Below are 24336 nucleotides of genomic sequence, written 5' to 3'. Positions count from 1 at the left end.
TGCCCTTTTCATACTTTACCTCATCTCTTCTAAGGCATTCTCTGTCTGATGATGTCCCTCTCTTTCTTCAAAACCCACCTCATATACTACCTTCCTAATGAAAACTGACTTTCCTTCCCTTTCTCTACATTTTCAGGTGAAAGTGTTTTCCTCTACTCAGATTTTTCATAGCACTTTATGATGCATCTTTGGTTTTACACCCTATTAAATTATTAGCTCCTTAAGTGATGTACTGCCTATCCCATGTACATCCTTGTATTCCTATCATCTAACATAGAACTTCAAGAAGAGTAAATGTTTTTAGGTTTGAAGAGTATCATCAATTAATCACAAGTATCAAAGAAATCTGGTATTAAAAGAGAAAATATGGTTCAGGTTCAGCTATTTGATATTTCATTCATTTCATGAAAATCCTGCATTTTTATTTAAACATGGGGCAATTAAATTTATGACACAGATGTACCCCCCCTCCCACTGCAGAATAAAGAGCTTTATTTGACTTATTTGTAGTGTAATTATTCTAATTCCCTGTTCCTTATAGAAATATTGTTAAAACAAATAGTCCTTTTCAGGAATTATTGTCTATTACATTTGAAGAAAGCAAAAGTCTGACTAATAAGTTTTCTCTCTAGAAAACATAAGAATCAACTTCCTTAGCAGTTAGATACAGAACAACAAAATAACAATAAAAACATTTCAATACTAAATGTTCCTATGCCTGCTTTATAAGTAACTTGAAGTTTATGGGTTTATATGATGAAGGCAACTTTAGATTTTTGAATATTTTTCTTAACAGTATTGACCCTTAGTAAAAACCACACAATTCAGAATTTTCACTTACTCAGTCTATATGTGAAATACTTTGTTAATTATTTAAAAAGACATGAAGTGACATAAAGTAACTCCCAAGAACTATACCTCAGTTTAGCATCAAAGCAATCTTTAAATTTATCATTAGACAAACAGGAGGCTAGGCTACTGAAACTTTCCATGCCCAAATCTAAAACTAATCCTGTACCAGAAAAAGCACTTTTAGAAAGTCTTGGGGCAGAAAGGATGATTACAAGTAATTCTAGCTATAACCTTGTACTATTTTACAGTAAAAGCTAGTTATCTCAGAAACACTAACCTACTCTGATTCTCTCTGGCTACTTTTTGACTGATTTATGGTTTCTACCTAAAGTGAGACAGAATCATTCCAGGGTAGCAATGCATATAATAGCAAAGCAGAGTGCAGTGAAAGTAAGTTTCTAAAGGAAATTGTTCCACAGTGGCATATTTTAAAGTATTTTGGATTTGGAAAAATTTGAGCATTTACAGATTCATATGGTAATGTATTTTTTTAGAGGTAAGATCTGGATTTTGTCTGAGTTATGTGTTACATTGAGTGGAAAGCACTTAGAATACACTTAATTTATTTTCCTTTTCACTTTTAAAAGGAAAACATTTTCTCCATAGTATAGAGATGTACTTACCACATAATCATTCATGAGTTTGAATATTAATTGTTATTTTGAAAGATAATTTTGTATATTCGTTGCTACCAGTTAATTCAGATTATGCCATTTGCCATTATAAGAGAGAGTGGATGTTTTAAAATGAAAAAGGTGTAGAGTTTGGATCTAAGCTAATTCACAGTCTTTTCTTTCTAGCCTGACCCTTGCCGAAAGGCCCCAAAACTTCAGTGTCTGTATTGATGTCTCTTTTTGGCATTAACCTTGTACATACATGACCATTTAATAAGATAGTAACAAACATTAATTGTTTATGACTTCTATTGCACTTCTTTTGGTTTCTTCTGGACATTTAAAAAGATGTTTCCTGCTAACCTCTCATCACTAACCTCCTCAAAAGCCTTCATTGTGCCAAATCTTCTGCTGAATACAGTCATTAGACCAGCATGTACAACCTCCAACATCTATCTCTGTATTTTGACTTTATTTCAAACTAATTTATTTCATGCAGTCATACAGAATAAACTACTTACTACTATCCAAACTTGTCATATTCTTTCTTATTCCTATGTCTTTGGTTGTCCTGTCCCCCAGAAAAGCAGTAACACTCCCCATTCTACTCATTGAAGTCCAACCTATCCAAAGTCAAGTTTGAATAACACCACTTCCTTCATGAAGCCTTTCTTAAACTACACAGATAAAAATGTTTTCTCTTTCCCTTGAACTATTGTACATTGAACTCCAATATACATGTACATGATCTCATTTGTATACATAGCTATCCTCTTCTAGACTGAGAATTTTGAAGGTAGCACACTTGGAAGAGCAGTCCTCTTCACTCTATTGTGATCTATCAGTCTAACTCCCAATGACTAGAACAGTATGCTTTAAACAGTTGAGGAATTTTCATCATCATAGAATTGAAGAAAAAACCCTTAGAAGTCCTGTTGAATCCTCACTTAAAGGATGAATCTCCTCTATATCTTGACAGCTTGCCATTTAATTTCTGACTTCTGTGATGAGGAAGTTTTCCCAAAAAGTTAGTCCAGTGATCTAGTGAATGGAATTCTGGGCCTGATATCAAGACCTGACTTCAAATCTAACCTTCTAGACTAATTAGTTTTGCGAACTTCACAAGTCACTTAAATTTGAAATGGAGATAATAATAGAATAATAGAATCTACCTCTCAAGGTTGTAAGGCTCAAAATTATTCGCATTACACTTAATACAGGCTTACACTTAGCAGACATTTGCTTCCTTTTTTTCTCTACACAAAAACAAAAGAAAAAACCTTTTTTAGACATTCATTCTCATATTTTAAAAATTTGTCCTTTAACTTAGCTGAAATATTCCTATTTGTAAAAAATGTAATAGTTTCTCCCTAAGAAAATGTATTCTCCGTTTGCCTTACAAAAAAAAATGTATTCTATAATTATACATCACACCAATAACTATCCAGTCTTCTTATATAATACCTTCTGGGGTTAATGAGACTAAAAATTGTGAATGATTTTCTATAGACTCATCACTTTGGAAAAAAACCAATTATATATTAATATATTGTATCAATAAATTCCATTAAAATTAAGACAGCATCGTTTTAAATTGTTATCTCTTATCCTCTAACAAAGTAAAATAATGTGTATCTCCAATGTTTATTATGGAATATTTATTTCAGAAAAATCCCCAGGCTAGCCTGGCTAGATTTCTAGGGCTACCTTGATTCAGTAATGCAAGAAAGTTGTCATGGTTCCAGGCTTGAAGAAGTCCCTGTGGGGAAAACTTTGTCATTCGGAAAATATTCTACATATTGGGATACTGTACTAAGCACTGGAGATTCAAAGAAAGGCAAAAGAAAGTCCCTGCTCTCAAGGTGGTAACATTCTAATGGGGCGACAAAATGCAAACTATGTAAAAAACAAGCTATACACAGGATAAATTTGAGATAATCAACAGAGGGAATTAAGAAGGATAAGGAAAGACTTTCTATAGAAGGTGGGATCTTAGCTGGGACTTTGAAAAAAAATAAGGATGGGGTGGGCTATGAGATAGGGATGAAGAGGAAGAAAACTCTAGGTATGAGGGACAGTCATTGAAAATGTTGGGAAGTGAGATCTCTTTTTCCAGGAAGTGAGGTCAGTGCCACAGAGTTGTAGAGTACTTGTGATTATGTAAGCTTTAAGAAAAATAGAAAATTGAAAGAGGGGGAAGTTATGAAGGAGTATTAAAGTCCTTCATCAACCTACTCCTCTTATTGCTATAATATACTTGATCCTCTAGGTGCTAGGAAGCCACTGGAATAATTAAGTATGGGAATGACATAATCAAACCTCACCTTCAAAAGATCACCTTGGCAGACAAATAAGAATAGATGGACATGAGAGTTATGACAGGGACATTGATCTGCAGGTTATTGCAAAAATCCAATCATGAGGAATATATCCTTTAACCTGAATGATAGCAGTGTCAAAGGAAAGAAGGGATCATAAATAAGTGATGGTCAGAAAGTAAAATCAACACTTCTTAGTAGTAGAATGTACATAGGGAATGAGAAAAGATAGTGAGCCTGGTGACTGAAAAGACAGTGGTACCCTTGATAATAGCAGGGAAGTTAAGAAGAGGAGAGAATTTCGAGAAAAGATGAGTTCATTTTAGACATGTCTATGAGTCATCTGGTTCAAAATGTCAAATAAACAGTTGGAGATATGACACTGAAGACCAGGAAAGAGATTAGGAATGCTTAAACCCTTAAACTGAAGATCTAAGAGTCATCTACATAGAGTTGATTATTGAAACCTCAGCTGCTGATGTGAAATAATATAGCATAAGAAGAGAAGAGAATCTAGAAAAGACCTCTTGGAGATACCTAATGATAGCAGGTGTAATGTGGATGATGATCCAGCAAAGAAGACAGAAGGGAAATCATTAGAATAGGTAGGAGAACTAGGAGAGAACCTTGTCATGAAGAATGTACCAAGGAGAAAATGTGATCAACAGTGTCAAAAGCTTCAAAGCAGTCAAAAAGGATGAGGACTGAGAAAAGAGTACTAAATTTGACAATTAAGAGATCATTGGTAACTTTGGAAAAAGTAGTTTCAATCGAGTGGTTAGAGTTAAAAAAGAAAGTTGGGGAAATGAATTGGAAGCACCTGCTGTAGGCTACCTTCTGAAGAAATTTAGTCATGAAAGATAGGAAAGATATAGAAGAAGAGGGTGTAGATGGATCAAGTGACTGTGTTTTGAGGACAGGAAAACCATGGATATAGGAGGCAGCAAGGGAAGCAGCCAGTAGATGGGGAGAGGTTGAAGATGAATGACAGTTGGGATGACAGAAGGGGCAATCTACATGAGAAGATGGGATTTTAAGGGGGCACATGTGCTGAAAGAGATCTTGCTTTTGCAAGAAGAGCCACATAAGCTAGGGTCATTCAGAGATAGTGTCTGAAGGCATCCGGGAGAAGGGAAAAGAGGAAGCTCTCAGAACATGTCCTTAATTTTCTTATTTAAATATAAGATAAAGCTCTTAGCTGATAGGGTTGGAAGAGGAACTATGGGAATTTTGAGGAGGCAGGAAAAATCTGCTTTCCTGAGGGGAGATAGTGAGTCCATTAGGGAAAAGGAGCCTTGCTGTGTAGTGAGGACTCAGATAAAATTATATGATATAAATTTATGGTGGTTCCAGTCAGCATGGTCTCATAAGTAAAAAGCAAAGGAAGTAGATTATGTGAAAAATCCAAGGCTGAGATTTGGTGTGGTTATAAGGTAGCATGAGATTCAAGAGAAGACTGTATATAGTTCAATTGGCTCGCCAAAGAGTCAAGTTAGGAAAGGAAAGAAAGGGTTACCAGTGAATGTGTAATGACCTGGAAAATAACAATATTCTAGGGACTAGAGGAAACAGTAAAGAGGAGGAACAGGATTTTAGGGAATGGCAAGGAAGAGGGTGAGGAGGAATAACATTTATCAGATTAGAGAATTTCAGAAAAGAAGTAGAGATGTGAGTGATGGCAGGATAAAAGGGTATGATCATCTCTGTGTAGCTAAGATTGGATGGAGAAATATGTAATGGGAAGTGAGCAAGTTGAAGAGCTTCAAGGTAAGGGTATTTGAGGGAGTATCAATATGTATGTTTAAGTCCCTGTTGTAAGGGCAAGAATTGAAGAGGAGAAAAGGACTGAGCTAAGCACTAAACTCACTGAAGAAATAGTGCCCTTGAAATGCGTATTAAACAGTTATAAGAATTTGAGTAATAAATATTATTGAGTGAAGCTCAAAGGAGAGGAGGTTAAGGAGTGATAAGTAAGAAGTAATAGCAGTCAATGCTGATAGAGTACTTATTCTGTGGGTAAAATATTTTATAATTATCTCATTTGATCCTTACAACAGCTCTGGAGTAGGTGCTATTAGTCCCATTTTAAAGATGAAGAAACTGAGATAAATAGATTCTGAACCATTGAATCTAGACAATAAGTTGAAAGGACAAACAGAACTGGAAAAGGGTGCTTAGGAAGGCTTTGTCATCAGGAGGGAACTGAGTCTCTGAGAGCCAGAAAACAAAAGGAATAATAAAGGAAAATAAGATAAAAGAAAATGTGTCACCCAGTGGAGTAGACTTTCCAGAGAGCACAGTGAAAGAAAGGGATGGGTAGTATTTACTTGAAGTAAATAGGAGTAAAAGAGTTTATTGGAAATAAGAGTGAGGATTGGAGAATGGAGTTTAAATTGATCTTTTCAGTCATGCCTGCCCACTCAAATATTAATCAACTCTATAAGGTCAGGGTTTGGTTCATGTTTTTCTTTATATTCCTCAGTGACTAGCATAGAACCTGATACAAAATAGGTAGTTAATAAATTTTTGTCGAATTGAATTACATCTTTTTGAAACATAAAGAACTATTTATATATAGTAGTCATTTTTACCAAGAATTATAGAATCATTGGCTGGTTTATGAAGTGGCTAATTTCTGTTTTATACAAGGAATTTTCAGCAGTCTAGTATAGTAACCCTGGTTTAACTTGGTTGGCCATTGAATAACAAATATAGATGATATATCAAGAATTCATAATATTTTGAGAATTTTCAGAATTAAATGTGAAAGATTTTGAGCATACCTGTCTTGGGAGAAAAGTTATGTTAGTCATTAGTATTAAATAAATATATGAACAAAAGCTGTGAGTTTAACAGGATTTTTAGCTGTAACATATACAGCACCAAGAAGTTAAAGACTATAGAGTTTAGTTATGGAGCAAAGTGTAATTACTATGGGTGTTTGAATTAGATCCTCAGTTAAATGGAAACAGTTATAAAGTTAATTAGTTGAAACAATCATCATGTGATCACAAGATCATAGACTTAGTGTAATATTGTAAACTCCTTAAGGGTAGAGATTATTCCACTTTTGTCTTTATAGGCATAGTCTGAAGCAAAATGCCCAGCTCATGCATGATAGGTAATCAATAAATGTTCATGGATTGATTCATTGAAAGGGAATTCAGAGACAATCTAGACCTTTCATTTTACAGATCAGGAAACTGAGGCCCAGGGAGATGAAGTGACTTGCTCCAGGTCACCAAATTGAAAGAGTCAGGAGTAATCTTTGAATCCAAATCCTTAAGAATAGGAAATCTGATGACCCCTGTATCCACAGTCAGCTAAAATGTTTGAAAACTTATGTGTGTCTTTGGTGAAGAGGAAATGAAATTTCATGGGTAAATAGATAATGAAAATGAAGTGACCTGCTCCCAACTTTCATGTGCTTTCAATCAGGTAGAGATAAAGCACATCCTTTATGTTTAAGCTAGACATTAATGAGTCATTTTTGACCCTGAAAAATTATTGAAACTCTGATCCACAAAATATTTCTTTTCACTGTTTCTCATTACATCATTATCTTACATCATTTTTTCTTCATCTTAAACATTAACGTATTATTGCAGTCAAGTTATGTTTAATCATACCAAGATGCAGAATTCTGAGAACAAAACAAAATATGGGAAGCAAGCTAGACTAGATTTTTCAGTTAAGGGATGGGAAACAGGGTTCACTGAATCTGAATTCATTTGCTTAGTCTTTCAAGTGATCCTTTGAAAGGAATAATTTACTTTTAAGTCAATTTCCAGAAAAGAGTTGTCACACCCTCTGTGAATTGTATAGATTTTCATAGATGATTTCTGCCACACACTTATAAAATTTATACAATTTGTCTTTACAGTTCTGAATTACAGAATCCAATTTTTGCACAATTATTTTCACAGTCTACATAGTCCAAATTGATTTCTGCATGAAGGAAGGACAGAAAAATGTCATTATTTAGAGTTTTGAAGCAAAGTCTATCCAACTGCCATTCTGTGCACTGACTGACAAATCAGTCTTAAACATTTTAATATTTTAGTTTCTAGCTTGATTAAAAACATTAACTTTGAATTTGTCTGGTTCAATAAGGAAAGAAGCCATTCATGTCTAATTTAAATCAATGAAGACAGAAATCAAACCAATAATAATAGAAAGAAATCTCAATTTTAAGATATTCAAAAGAACTTATCTCTATAGTGTAGGTCTTAGCCTGAAAAATAACGTGAAGCTGAGGAAGAGAGAGAAATGTACTTTGAGTTAGCATTTGCTGAAATGTCTGTTTATCAAATCTTGTTTCTCCACTAAATTACTCTGGTCTAATGTAAAGAATGCTGAAATCAGTCAGGAGATAGAAGTACCAGGCCTGCCTCCATTACAGGCTTAACTGGGACCTGGGATAAGTTAACAGACATCCAGCTCATTTCCATTAACAAGAAAAATAAATTCCAAACTTAATATATTGACTTGATCTGTGAGATTTTTCCCAGTCTCCATAGACTGAGCTTTGGGAATTAAAACAGAGCACAGAGTCATTACCTATTTTATCAACTATCAGTCACCCCCTCAGAGACAAGGGATTGTCTGTCCTCAGTAATAGTGGGGGCAGGATCTGAAGCATAGAACTTAATGAAAATGAATGCCATTCATGTCTAATTCAACAAAAAATGTGTATAAACCCTAAGAAGTCTGAAACTTTGTTAAACATGTACTCTTACTATTTTCTTGGAATTCACTACTAGAGCCCAAACTTAGGTGATAGTGCTAAGCTCATCACTTTAGAACAACTAGGTGGTACAGTGGATAAACTACTGGACTTGGAATCAGGAAAAATCATCTTCATAACTTCAAATCTGACCTCAGATACTTATTAACTTTGTTCTCAGTTCCTCATCTATAAAAATGAGCTGGTGAAGGAAATGTCTTTCCACTCCAGTATCTCAGTCCAAGTAAACCCCAGAATGAGGTCACTAAGAGTTGAACACAACTGAAATAACTGAACAATATCCCCTTTTGATCCCATCTTTTTTTTTGGCTTTGCCCAACACTAGAATTTTTCTTATTGAATATGGTTATACATTACAAGAATTTTATATTTCTCCTGGTGGGAGGTAGAAGGTAGAAAACAGTGATTGGAAAAAATAAATTTAAAAATATTGTATATAAAACTTTTAGGCAGCCAGGTGGTACAATGGATAGATTGCTTAGTCTAGAGGCTTAGGACCGTTTTTGGATTCTAGGTAGGTATCAAATCCAAATAGCAGCCTTCGTTGAAACAAGGCTGGCAAATAAAGGCCAGCTTACCAGTGGTAGAACTGGATAGAGGTTTTTCTGGAATGAACTCCTTGAAGGGGAGTGCAATGAAGCTGGTATAGGTTTCACATTCAAAACTAATCTAGACAATAAGTTTGTATGCCTACTAAAAGGATAGGTTCATAACACTGAGATTGCCACTTTCAGGAAAGTGTAAAGTTTATGTCAACTGTATGACCAAATAAGAAATAAGAATACATTATAAAGTGAATGATTTTGACTATATTAAATTAAAAGGATTTTGCATTAATAAAACCCATGTAACCAAGATTAAAAGGAAAATAGAAAGCTGAGAAACAATTTTTCTGATAAAGGTCTCATTTCTAAAATGTATAGAGAATTGAATCAAATTTATATAAGGTTATAAATCATTCTCCAATTGATGAATGGTCAAAGGATACAAAAAGGCAGTTTTATATGAAAAAAAATTTAAGCTATATATGGTAATAAGAAAAAAATTTTCCAAATCATTATTGATTAGAGAACTGCAAAATAAAATTACTATGAGGGACCACTTGTCAGATTGACTAAAATGACAAAAAGGGAAAATGGTCAATGTTGAAGAGGTTGTGGGAAGATTGTGACAATAATGCATTGTTGGTGGATTAATCCAACTATTCTGAAGAGCAACCTGGAACTTTGCCCAAAGAATTAAAAACTTCATCATAAACCTATATCCAAAAGAAATAATAAAAAATGGGGAAAGTCCCACATGTTGTAGTGGCAAAGAATGTCCATTATTTGGGGAATGACTGAACAAGTTATGGTACATGAATGTTATAGAGTACTATTGTTCTATTAAGAAACTATGAATGGTCAGACTTTAGAGAAGTATGGAAAGAGTTACATGAAGTGATGTTGAGCGAGGGGAGCAGACCCAAGAGAACATTGTACACATTAACAACAACATTGTAGGTTGATTAACTATGAAAAATGCAATTCCTCTCAGCAGTTCAGACTCAGACAACCCTGGGAGACCCATTATGGATAATTCCATCCACCTCCAGAGGGAAAAAACAAAACAAAACAAAAACACCACAGAATCTGAATAGATACCATGTTCACTTTTTAAAAACTTCTCTTACATGTTTCCTTCCTATCCCATGTTTTTCTTTCTTTTCTTATAGTCCTAATTGCTCATACATAAAGTGATTAATATGCAAATATTTTAAACTCAAATGTACATGTAGAACATTTACTAGACTGTTCATTGGCAAGGGGAGGGAGGGATATGAAGGGGGGTAGTAGAAAAATGTGTAACCAATATGCAAGTGGATGAATGTTGAAATCTTCCATAACATATAATTGAAAAAATAAAATTTAAATTTAAAAAAGGTCACCATCATAAGTACTTATGTTCCTATCATGATGAATCCTAATAAGGTCAAAGAAAAATTTTTTGAAGACCTGAATTTTATAGAGACCTCACCATTAGTGTATCAAAAGAAGACAAACTTATAATTCTGAATGACTTTAGCACAGACTATCAGACATAGGAGGTGTCTTTAGGGGCAATACAGTTGGAAACAGCAGCAGCAATGGTCACTTACTTCTGAAGACTTATTCATCTCATGACCTTTTCATCAACAGTTTTCTATTACCTAAATGCAATAAAACTTTTTGGATGCACCCTTACAACAAATAGTGACATTTAATAAACTGACATTTCAAGGAGAAGAAATAATCAGGAAATGAGAGTGACAGAGATGATGTATGGCACAGAGTACTGGACTGATCATAGACTTTATCTTCTCCAACCTAAATACTCACATTCAACAAAAGCAGCAACCCCAAGGTAAGATGACTTCCAAAAGACTTCTGGTCAACAGATTAGAGTGCTTCTTTCAATGGAAATAGTTTGTTTCTAACTTGGAGGGAAAACTAAACCAATACAGGGTTGGCAACAGTGGAGCAGAAAAAAAGTGGGCAGCTTTCACTAAACCAGATGTTTGTGAGTATTCTGACCCAAATGAGTAAATGCAGTTCTGTACACAAGTGTGGTTTCAGAAAGGTCCAAGGAACAGTTGATAAAATGTTGCCTGCCTGACAACTCCAGGAGAAGAAAAGAGGTCTCTCCACAGCATTCATTGATCCAATGCCTTTGATACTGTCACTCATGATAATTTATGGAAAATTATGTCAAAAATTGGTTGTCTCCAGAAATCTATCAAATTTGTACATCAGTTACATGACAATAGGCTTGCCTGGGTTCTCTGAATAATGAACAATGCTCTGCATTTTCCCAGTAACCAGTCAGGTGAAGCAAGACTGTGTCCTTGCTCCCAAACATTTAAGCATCATGCTTTCAGCAATGTTGTCACAATGAGAACAAACAGAGCATCAAGGTACCAAAGGTAGTACTGATGGTAAATTATTTATCTTGAAAATGCCACAAGGCAAAAACTAAAGCAGAAAGAGAGTTGATGAATGATTTTTTGTTCATAGATGATTGTGCACTCAATGCAGTCTCTGAAGCTGAGATCCAACAAAGCATGGATCTGTTTTCTTCTGCTTGTGCTAATTTTGGTCCAATAATCAACACCAAGAAAACACAGGTTCTCCACCAGCCAGCACAACATCATTCAGATGTGGAACCATCAGTTACAGCAAATGGAGAAATTTTGAATACTATGGATTACACTTACTTTAGCAGGACACTTTCTAAGTATTTCCACATTGATAATGAAGTTTATGCACACATTGACAGAACTAGTTCAGTGTCTGGGAGGCTCCAAAGGAAAGTAAGGGAGAAAAAAGATAGAAGACTGCCTACCAAACTGAAGGTCTACAGAACCATTGTACTAACCTTAGTGTTGTATGCCTATGTATATGGACAGTATACCAGCGCCATGTCAGGGAACTGAATTACTCCGATTTGAATTGTCTTAGGAAGAATCTGAAGATCAACTGGGAAAATAAGATACCAGAAACTGGTCCTTTTTTGAGGGAAACTATTAAGCATTCAAACTAGTGTAGAGAGAACAATTCCAATAGACCGGCCATGGTTTTTGAATGCCAAGCATACATTAAAAAGTATCTTACAGAGATCTCACACAAGAAAAGCATTCACATAGTGGTCAAAAGAAATAATACAAGTACATACTCTAGGTCTCTGATTGCTTGTCTTGGGAGACACTGGCAAAGTACTGACCAGAATGACATGTTCATATCAAAGAAGGCGCTGTGATATATGAATTGAAACAGAATTGCAGTACTTCAAAAATAATGTGAGATGCGACAATTTAGAAACATCTCTGTCTGAAATGTTCATATGGATTATTTGTGCCTAACCTGTGGTAAAACATTCCAAACCTTCATTGGTCTAATCACCCATGGTTAACTACAACCATACAAAAACAAAAGACAGTCACTACCACCACTACCACAAAAAAGACATTCTAATTTTTTAAAAGATAGAAAATCACAAAATACTAGTTATTTTACGTTAGTCATTAAAAATATTTGGGGGGGGAAGAATACCTGTTTTATCTATGTGTCCATAATATTTTGAATATAAAATTAAATAATCTATACCAAATTCTTTTAAAAATTAAATGCTTTTCAAAAGTCATATATTCTTAATATTATTTTTATCTTTTACTTAATTTTATGACTATATTTAATTCATTCATTCACCAAATAAGTATTTATTGAGTATTCTTTTATTTTTAAGGCACTGTACTATCTCCACTTGTATTATAAATTAAAAATATTTTAGGGAAAACTTATGATTATATTTCTTCTGCGTAAAGAGAATATAATGAATCACAGAATCTGAGAGTTTAACTGTACCATAGTAGTCATCTAGTCCACCCCATACACAAAAGGAATCTCCTCTGTAATTACTCAACAAGTTTTTGCTTGACAAAGTGGAACCCAGCAACTTTCAAGTAAGCTCATTCTATTTGGGGGCAGCTCAGATTGTTATACAGTTTTTCCTGACATCAGAACTAAATGTATCTCTTTGCAAATTCCATCGATTGTTCTTCATTCTACCCTTTGGAGCCAAAAAGAAGAAATCTAATCTTTCCTCCACAGAACAATCTTTCAAATACTGTAAATAGCTATTATATTCCCCTGAATCTTCTCTTCTTCATTCTGAATACCCATATATCTTTCAAGCAATTTTCACATGACTTTGATTCAAGTCTCTTCACCATCTTAGTTGCCCTCCACTAGAAACTCTCCAGTTTATCAGTGTCATTTTAAATTTGTGTCTCTAAAACTTTAGCACAATACTCCAGATGACAAGAACAAAGTACCAGGGGATTATCATTTTCTTTTTCCTGGAAACTAACCCCTTGGTATAATTTCTAGAAAGTATCATTTGGTCTTTGTTTCATATGGATGCCAATTAAATTGCTTTAGTTTAGCTTGCAATTTTTGTTAATATATGTCATTTTAAAAAGTACATCTTAGAAGAAAATAGTTGATATTATTGGAGGCTGCTATAGAGCACCGACCTGGAGTCAGGAGGACCTTAGTTCAAATCTGGCCTCAGAGACTTAATTATTTAACTGTGTGACCTTGGGCAAGTTACTTAACCCCATTGCCTTGCCAAAAAAAAAAGAAAATAGTTGATATTTAAGGGAAGTAAATACTAATTATATAGATTGGCCACTTACTGGTAAATATATTTTTCAAGTCAAATGAAGCTAGATTTGGGTTACTAAAACTATACAATAGAAATGGTCTCTGTTTATATTTGTGAATCATAAATGTACATTATTTCCATTGCTTTAACCAGAGTTTAATGAAGTCTTAATACTCAAACTAAAATTGGTAATAATGCCACAGTATTTTAAACTAAATCTATTATACCTAGGCACTGCAGCAGATTGTCACTATCATCCATATAAAGTTTGTGACATTTCTGTACTCACTTTGACTGGCAAAATTACATATAAAATAGAGACTAATTTATTAGACATCTTTAATTAATGAGCCATCACAAATGAATGAATTTCCTAAATAACTAAAATGTGTTAAGCACACAAACCTTTTATTTTTTTGTAACCAACTCCTGTGGAAGTCATTTTAACAGAATAAACAATAGCCTTGTCTTCTACAGAATATAGCAGAAATAATGGGAAGAACTCTAATAACCTAGGGAGTCAAGAAAAAATCTAATATAGGAGATTACTTTGAGCTGAGCTTTGAAACTAATTAGAAATTCTGAGGAATAAAGATGAGGAAGGAGTGCATTTTAGACATGGTGGAGAGCCTAATGCAAAAATACAGACACAGGAGATAAGATGTATACTATCTATCAACAGGGGCCTGACCTATAGTTTATGTGAAAGAAAATAATGTATAATTAGCTCAGAAACAGAAACCAAAGCCAAATACTGAAAAAAAAGATTTTTAACAAAGTCCCGGTGAGAGTCTAGGACTTAGGATTTTGAATAAAGTACATGAACTTTGGTGGATGGATGCAGTGATATACTTTACATTGTACAAAATAGTGCTTACAATTCTTTTTCATTTCCTTCCTGGTTCTCAGCTGTGTCCTGGATAACTAAAGTTCTAAATGTGTAGTTCTTTCATTCATTAGCATTCATTCAAGCAAACTATTCAAACTCCAAGTTAGTTCAGTGTTACTCTTTCAGAAAACATGGATAAACCTAGTATTAATAATTAATATTACTTCATTTGGAAGTAAGAGAATTCATAGAATTTTAGTACTAGCAATTATTATGTTTTACATGTATTTAATCTATTAATGAGATGGATATGTCTCATCTGTACCTGTTCTCCTTACTCAGGTCTAACAGAAAAATAGTGATGTACACACATATTGAAGTCAGTCTTTAAGGCAAGACCTGGAAGAACAAAGGGCTTAATTCCAGCATTTTGAAATCCGTCAGCCAAAAACCATCCATTGAGTCATCAATTTCAAGTCAACCCAGTTTAGAAGGGCACATCTCTTGAAGTAAATAAGCCCATGAGTAGAATTAGTTTATGTGTTCCAGTAATGGGGAAAATATTTATATATAGTACTTAAAATTGAAGGACTTGTTCCTTCAGTTGGATTGGAGCAGAAAGATTAGAACATGAAATATCATCCTATACTAGCTTGTTTTTCCAAATGTTAAGAAAACACAGCTTACTATGTTATCACTATAATTAAACAATGTAAGGTGACCGAAACATGCCAATTTATTAACATTTCATATATAGAAATGTTTGCTTATGTTCCACTCACTTATACTTCCCTCCTTTTTTAGCTTCTCTCTCTCCCCCATGCCCTGAGCTGTCCTGTGTCAGTAGCACCACCTGGTGGATGGGTGAAGGAGAGACTGGTCCAATTTTATCTTTATCAGGAAATTTTCTTCTCTCTTTAATTTTACCTCGGGTAATCTCTTACATGGATGTACAGTCTTTTAGTCTCTAAATTACTCTTTCCACTCCCTCTTCCAGCTTTTCTTGAAACATCTCCTAAAACCAAGCAACCCATACCCACCTGTATTCCATTTTTGGGACTAAAAAGAACTTAATCAAAAAGAAAAGACCAATACTAATGGTATTCCTATATCAAGAAGTAAATAAGTCTATAATTTTAAAATGAAACTAGGCATGAGAACCAGTGCTTTTCAGTTTCTAAATATCTAAAAATTATTCAAAAATCACATTCTACCACTTCCCTTCAAGTTCCAAAGTTTAATATAAGTTAATGTTTATTGTTGTTGTTCAGTCATTTCAGCCATGTCTGACTCTTTGTGGACCCATTTGATTTTTTCTTTTCCTTCTCCAACTCATTTTACAGATGAGGAAACTGAGGCAAATAGGGTTAAAGTGACTTGACCAGGATGCAGGTAAGCTAGTTAAGTATCTAATTTTGAATTCAGAAAGATGAGTCACAGACCCAGCACTCTATCCATTGTGCCATTCCACTGTCCCAGGTTAATGTTTTTATAGACAATCTAAAAATATGGTTGATTTTTAGAACCCTCTACCGCTAATCCTGCAGAAGTACAAGGACATAGTACAAAAAGCCATTTGTATTTTTTTGTTTTATGGATTGCCATACCAAAAAATTTATAATTTAGTGGCCAACTTAGTTGTGCTGAGCCTATCTATATTTAGGTCAGATCACTGGAAGGTACCTGATGGGTAAGAATATATTTTAAGTCTTTCTATATTGGTAGGAAACGGAAAATATTGTTTCCCCTGTTAAATTTGTTCATAGGTAAATTCAAAGGAGGAAGGAATTTCAGAGGTCATCTAAACTAATCTTTTTGTTTTATAGATCAGGAAACTAAAGCCTAGTGAGTAAAGATGACCTAATCCAGATCATACAGATTGTAAGCATCAGTAAAGGTATTTGAATCCAAGTCCTCTGAATAGAACCAGTGTTCTTTCCACCTATTTGCTTTTATTATCATTATTATTACTATTATTATTATTATTATTATTGAAACAGTATTATTTTTATTTTAATGTATGCCCTTTCATCCATATTACAAGTCAACTAGACTTTATGGGACTAGCCTGAGAATCTACCTTTGTAATATCATCTCTGGGAAACAATATTTTTTCTATGCCTAGTAAAAAATCATACAAATTCTTGGAATACAACCTATTCATTATTGTGGAAAACAGATTTCAATATCAAGATTATATGGAACATGCACTATTTGTTCTAAATATAAGAGTGTCATGTGAACTGTGCACACAGGCCCATTTCCTAGCTCAGGTTCAAGGCAATTATCCTTTAGGGTAGAGTGAAGCACTTCAAGGCAAAGAAATACTTTTTTAGTTAGACACACACATAAATATGAGGCATTTAGCAGCCCAAAGAGTTAAATATTCTGTGTGAAAAGCACTATAAAACAACAAATTAATCAGACAATACTTGCTCCTATGGGAACTTGAAATTGCAATTTCTAATAACTAAAAAAAGGCATAATTTAAAGGCATTTCTTATTTTTAATGATTTTAATTGGTTTACATGAATGCATAAAATTTCTTTTGAATTTTGAGTATGATTAATTTCTTGCTTCAGAATACAACCTGTAGAATAGCAGAAAGAATTGTCATATATATATATATATATATATAAATGTATGTATGTATGTATGTATGTATGTATAATAGCCATGAGTTGTTGGCTCTGTGTATGTTAGTATTTTTTTTAACTGAATCATGAGGTATTAACCAAGGCCAGCAACAGAAACCCAAACCAAGCAGACCAACATATCTTGGCTAGAAGTATATAAAAGAAAACCCAAGTTTTATTTTTCTGGATATATGACTAAGAATTCGTTTCCAACTGTATTTGTTAAATAATAAAGTTCATATCTGGGCCAAAGTTTTCTACAAAACACAGGAAGAAAAAAATTCATCTCTCAACTCCCTATATTCAACACTCATCTTTTAAAATCATCATTTTTGCTTCTGAATTGTTGGGGTTTTTTTTTTTTACACTGCATATCTACTATGGTTGGAATATGTCAATTGGTGGTAAATAGATTTGTAAACAAAAGCTACGTTCAATATGATAAATGTCCATAACTTCTAAAGAGCTATTTTGTCAGTACAACTTTATATAATCCATTCTCTTCCATTGGGATAGAAAATAATTATGTTTAGGTAATTACAATGAAAAATCAAGATTTTTAATTTGCAAACATTTTGTTTTTTCCCCAAGAAAACATCTATTTGAAAAGGTAATCATCTAGACAAGTTTTGTAGCGTGAGAAACATCCTACCTTCTTAAGTAGTGCCTTATCTTAAATAGTGCCTTAGTTCTTCCATTTTTTGTGCTTGTTTCAGGATCCCTCTCATCCACAATTAAAGAAGATATAAATATTAACGTAAAGCTTACTAGAACAATCTCTATTATCAGATTATCTGTCAGATTTTAGAAAAGTACCTTTGTAGAATGTTTGAAATGCTATAGGAAACTATTTAGAGAGTAATACAATCAAGAGCAAAGATTATTACAATCTTTACTTAAAATTTTAATAATATGATACTTTGTACACTAAGTGAAGCTACCTTTTTCCCCATTGTTCTTTCACTAAGCAGATATAAAATGATTCTCCCTTGTCACTCCATTCATGTACCTCAACACATACTTCAAGGCTCATTCAGAAGAATGATATTTCCTTTGGCTGATGTAGTAAGAAGATAGCTTAGAGATTGTTTTGTAATATGCAAAAAACTTTCCTTGAACTAAACTCATTAACAGATGCTCACCACTAAAGGATTTGAAATATTGATTCTTTTACCTTGGGGAAATCAATCAGATGCAGGGTCTTGTTAACTTTCTGATAGATTTTTGGGAACTTTTTTTTTGAGGGCTGAGGCAGAACGTATGGAAGGGTGGTATTTCTAAAAGATAAGAGGAGTAAATGTTAAAGAACCCTTTTCCCCCCAGCTGAAAAAAATCTGTCAAATGAAATTTCAGTATTTTACAGACCATGTGGTTATGAGATTCAGCTGGCACTCTATTCAATTTATTTTTTCATTTTTAAGCAAAGTAGTTTCTATTATCACAAATGCCAGAACCCAGAGAAAGTAATACATATCTAGGAAAGGCTCCACATATTCACACATTGCATGTTTTTTTAATTTGTTCTCTTACTTCTATTTGCCAGCCAGGTGTAAATAACAATGCCAGTGAGTTTTTCAGTTTCTCTTTCTCTGAGATAGGGTTGATCAGAACAGGTGTTAAACAGATGAAAAGTCAATATTAAGGTATTCTAGGTGATATTTTAGTTGAATGTCTAAACTTTAGGCTACATTCTGAAAAGCTATTGTTTTGCTGTTCAAATATTTGATAATTATAACTGTGGGTAAAGAAATATTTTGATTGGTTGCCCCATAGACTCTGATTTCTGAAATTTAGAATATGTTCGAAGTTAAGCAACTCTTGGAATAGGGTTGCTTAACTTTTTCCTTCTCTTAAACTTGTAGGAAAAGGGATAATATGACTGAGAAAGAATAAATTTAGAATTTACCTGAAGGTGACCTTAATTAGAGCAAATACAATTGAACTATTACGTATTTGGTAAAGCATTCTTTTATGTCCCCTGACTGTTTATTTAGGAAATGACTTACTAGCTGGATAGATGGGAGTGTTTACTACTTTATTTCTTTCATCCCTCACTGAGGTTCTGTTAGCATTGGCCGTTAACCATGTCACAGTTTAAATGAGTAGATTATTAAGTGTGAACATAACAATGGAAAGAAGGAAATAGGAAGTTAGTTTCAGGTAGATATTTAGGACTTTCAAGCATGTAAGCTTGTATTGCTGAATACCTCCCACACTGAGTTAAGCTATTTGCACATGCAGGAATGGTAAAGGGTTTAAAAGATAACAAAAAAAAAAAACCTTTAGCAGAGAATATACATAGCAGATGGGGGTTTTCATGCATAATTTTCATCCTTGCGGAAGTTTTTTTTTTAAGTTTGAGTTAGTTATCATTGGCGTTAGTTCTTGGAAGCTTTTAATTAAACACTTTAAATCAAGAAATAGTTCGATTAAGGAATAACTCTAAAGGGATTCATTCACATGTTGATTGATTCCTACTTTTTGTTGGTTTCCCTTATTTTAAGTGACTTCATAGCAGTGGATAAAAAGCCAGGCAGAAATCTGTTATGAGATTAAGATGTGATATGCTAGCAATAGACAGCAGAAAAGGAAATTAAAGATTTCTACTCCAGATGTAGAAAATACTTTGAGATGTTTTTGTAGATGAAACTTTGGAAAGAACTAACAATTCAGTTATTTGTACAATTATAAATATGTCTACTAATTTTGACATTAATCATTTCCACTATGCATGCATAATTATTTTATTAAGAGTTCTGTGAGGAATACATTTTTTCTTTTTTTTCCAGAAAAAGAACCTTTGGATGTTTTTGGTTAATTTGTGTGATAAAAATTTGCTTCTTGAAGATCCACTTAACTTTCAGAATACTACTTTCTTGCAAAATTTGTGGTACATTAGAGTGAGAATAAAAAGAATGTTGAATAAAAGGCAGCAGATCTTGACATCTTCAGACTAATATCAATCACACGTGTACATATTTTGAAACCAGTTTACTGAGTTCTAAGAGAGCTGGCAATGCTGAATCATTTCAGAAAGAACACTTGGCAAAAACTTAGTTCAAATGATTTACAAATGACAAACTCATAACATAGGTTTCTAAAAAACATAAGGTCTATTTAAGTTAATTTCCTCTCGTTTTACAAAAAGCTATAATTGGTTTCAGTAAATAAATTCAGGAAATTGGTAAAGCACTTACTTCAGAAGGTAACATTGCCACCATCCGCTATTTATCAGTAATTATCATGATTAGCACGTTTTTTCCTTGTCCTGGCGCTGTTGTGCTACTTACCACTTCCCTCACATGCCTGCAGCCAGCTATGTTAGTAATTGGTGTTACTAAGTTTAAATTACTTGTACAAACAAAACAACCTAGTTGTTTTGCAGAGAAGTATACTTACCATCCCCCCCTTACTCTACCTCCCTTTCCCAAAACACACACACACACACACAATACTGACTACCTTTTTGTTTATTTTTCATTCTGGTATCCTTTTCATGAAAGCCTGGATAAGATTATGCATTAAGAGTTGGAAAATAAGTAATAAGTCAGAGAGCTACCTCTGGTAAAGCTTACATTATTAGAGCAGAAGTGAAAAACCACCTCAATTTTTCATGCAACATATAAATGACATTTTCCTACCTTCATTAGCCACTGAGTGTTATTTTCCATGATGTTTTCAAGTACTTGCAGTCTCTGCACAGAGTCATCATAATCCAGCGGGGCATCCCTCTGCACTGCATTAGACACATAGGAGCTAGAAGTGGAGCGGCAGTTGTCCATCTCTGGCAGTAGGAAGGTGTAACTGCATGATCCATGCTGAACCTGATACTGCTTCTTCCCTATGGTGTCCAGGCTTTTCCGAAAGTTGTTATAAGCTGACGCCAAGACAAGATCATAGCTCAAAGTAAAGAAAACAATCAGCCACATAGTTTCGTTCAGGGAGAATGCAGCCAACTTAGCAAACTTCAGTGCACTTAAGAGTCCAGATCATTCATTTGCCCTCTGAAATGCTGTGCTCTGCTGTCATGTGTAAAATACACTCTTTGACAGTCAATGGGTCCCTGCCCCCCACCCACCTTTTCTAGTAGCAAATTTGATTTAAAAGCAAAACAAAATAAAATGCTGCTTTCTTTCCAGTCGTCCGTTCGGTAAACAATTAGATAAAGTCAGCAGGAAGAACCAGTCCTAGCCCAATTGTGTGTTCTGGCTTAGCTTTACAAGTAAGCTTTGGTGTTTCTTCTGTTTCTCTTTGGAGCAAATTCTACAGTGTTGGTATCTGAATCAATCACTTTCCTTTCCTTATATGATAAGTTGATAAGAGCAGCCAGACATGTGTAGCTTAACTGCTCCTCCCTCTTGGCTTCTCTGTTATCTTCCTGTAGGGGGGTCACTCACAAGGCAACAGGAAAGTCAGAGCTTACTGCTGTCCAGCCAATACAGTGTGGGAGAGAAAACCTCAGAGAAAAATTGATCAGTTACAGGACCCCTGGGTATTTTAGAAAGCACCACCCTCACAAAGTATTTCCTAAATTGAGCACTATAGCCCTTTTTCCTGAAACTGGTATAATATTAGCCTTCTAAAATGTTTGAGTTTTTAATTTTGAAGTACAATGAAAATTCCTGTTTCCTCTTTAAAGTGAAAAGCTACATCTATATCAGGACTTTTCATTTAGGTTAACTATTATAAATTAAAAGGAAGACATTTTGCTATTATAATCTCTGAGGTCCACTCTTTCAAAGAAACACTTTTGCCAAATTATACAAATTCTAAATCTAAATATACTAAATTTTAATGTAAAAATATTGTTAAAGGATTGGATCATTTTATTAAATCAATTTAGATGGATCAGTGAGTTGGCCTTGGAAAGATTTGTTTCTTAACAAAATTATATTTGAAATATTGAAAACTTGGAGTCTTTGTATTGAATTTCATATGTACTGCAGGTATGTGTATATGTGAATATACATAGCTTAGATCATATCCTTTGTAGTAAGCAAAAGACCAAACTTGCCACTGAATATAGCAGTAATTACTTTAAAGACACATATACCACTCACCACTGTGTATATTTGGGATATATCAGGTCAGATTAGCTCCTCTGTCACTAATTGTATGATCTTGCCTTTTTCCTGAACTTCATTTTTCTTTAGCTATAAAATAAGGGTTGGACAAAAAGACTTCTAAAATCAGTCATTTAAGTGTATACCTTCTCTGTGTCAGACACTGATCTGGGCTAGAGCTACAGATTAAAAAAAAGAAAAGAAAGAAAATGGCTCTTTCCATAGCCAGAACTTTAAGAGTCAGTAAGTCTCTCCAGTATCTGTAGGACTAAAATATTTATTCCATTGTAAAAGATAAACATTTGGGGATTTTGTTTTTTAAATCTTAATTAGATATGGGCTGTTTAGAAGCTGAAAGACTAACAGATTTGGAGCTTAGATTCCTGAGATAACTCTTCAAGGGACTAATCAGGAAACACTGGGTTTGAGGGTGGGGACAGCTCTTCTATTCTGTGATTTCACTCCCAGTTTGTTTCTGTGCATGTTATATCTGGAGAAAAAAAGAGAGTTGATTCTTCCAGTTATTTGGGTTTTGAATCCTACCAAGTAGGAATGGTAGACACAGTTAGAGGAAAATACAGCTATAAGAAATTTCCACTAAAGGTGTAACTAAATTAATTCTCAATTCATCTATAATTCATTTATCCTCAGGTAAAAACAATTTACTGTCACCCTCAAATGGACTGAATTAAATTCAGAGTCGGGTTTTTATTCCACTTCGCCTTTATATTCTAAATGTTTCTAGTGGCTGTTCACTGGAATCATTACTTGTTTTTATATATGCATATAAATATATATATATATAAGCACATATGCATGCATGACTTATAAAAATATACACACATGCACACACACACACACACACACACACATATATATATATATATATATATACACACACACATATTGTTATAGGATTAAAGAATCATATATCTAGAACTGAAAGGGATGTCAGAATCCATCTAGACTAGCCCTCTCATTTTTACATATGAAGAAACTGAGGCCCAGGGAAGCAAAATAATTTATTCAAAGTCATACAGGTACTTAGTAACAAAGGAAGGATTTAAAATATATGTTCTCTGACTCCAGATCTAGTATTCTTTCCACTGTATTATTACTGCCTCTTTATGTTGTACTATACCATGTATAATAAGTTAGATTATTTGTAGATGTGTGGAAGCATATATGGGGAATAAAATAATTAGTCTCTTACCTATGTAATTGGGGGGGGGGGGGATTACAGAGCCAACCTGTGAATACAGTGAAACTTCTGAAGGCTTTTCTAAGCTAAACACACACAGTCCAGATCTCTTTCTGATGTTCAATAGCTTAATTATGGTGCCTGGAACTGTCAGTTATCAAAGAATCTGAAGTTATCTCCAGTGACTTACTGATGAGAATTAGAGGCAGATGAGGTTAAAAAATAAAAAATATTTCTCCTGACTTCCCCAAATCATTCCAGGCTGCATTGCCAAACAGATTTTTTTCCTAACAGCTCAACAGTTTTAACTTTTGTTATTTGCATATTTATGTTTATTTTGTCTCACACACCACATCTAGTCAGCTGTGATTTTGGCTGCTTTCATTATCATTTGTTAGAACATAAGCAATTTCTCTCTCTCTCTCTCTCTCTCTCTCTCTCTCTCTCTCTCTCTCATTAGCTATTAGAGAAGCAAATCCAACTTGATGGACATTAAAGAAAAAGCCCAATCTCAAAAGAAAAGGATGGGTTAAAAATAAGGATAAAAGCATTCAACACCTTATCTCTTTATTTAAGCTTCTTTCAGATAAAACAGTTACTAAAATATGGGTGGTAATCAAGAGAAGGAAAAAAAATGGTAGAATGAATAGAGAATCATGAAGATCTGAGTCCATTCTCAGCTATTTGTATGACCTTAAATGAATCATTTAACTTTGCAGTGGCTCAACTTTATATAATTCTCAGTGCAGAGCAGTTGCTGATCTGCATTGACTGGGAGAGTTTCATCACCAGGAGTTCCAAAAAACAAAAGCAATCAGAGATTGGGACCTTACCCTCCCCTGGCTATTCCTTTCCCCCCACCCCACAAAAATCAAAGGTGAAATGATTTAAAAAC

The 24336-nt window shown here is 34.0% G+C and overlaps 2 protein-coding genes across 7 annotated transcripts in view; one reads left to right on the top strand and one right to left on the bottom strand.

Annotated features, from left to right (window-relative positions):
* The window catches only part of ANGPT2 (angiopoietin 2), a 91864-nt gene extending 70302 nt beyond the window's left edge, over positions 1-21562 (bottom strand). Inside the window, exon 1 of one of the 2 annotated variants that reach the window (XM_074209532.1) lies at positions 20819-21562. In XM_074209532.1, coding sequence (XP_074065633.1) covers positions 20819-21106 — 288 coding nt within the window. In that variant the 5' untranslated portion in view covers positions 21107-21562. The other variant, XM_074209533.1, reaches the window with a different exon arrangement.
* Positions 1-24336, top strand: part of MCPH1 (microcephalin 1) — a 382408-nt gene that overhangs the window by 249272 nt on the left and 108800 nt on the right. The window lies entirely within an intron of this gene.

The sequence above is a fragment of the Macrotis lagotis genome, chromosome 1, assembly GCF_037893015.1.
Source record: "Macrotis lagotis isolate mMagLag1 chromosome 1, bilby.v1.9.chrom.fasta, whole genome shotgun sequence".
In the NCBI taxonomy this organism is placed as follows: domain Eukaryota; kingdom Metazoa; phylum Chordata; class Mammalia; order Peramelemorphia; family Peramelidae; genus Macrotis; species Macrotis lagotis.
The sequence above is the reverse complement of the archived record's forward strand: the minus strand, read 5'-3'. Positions and strand labels throughout refer to the sequence as shown.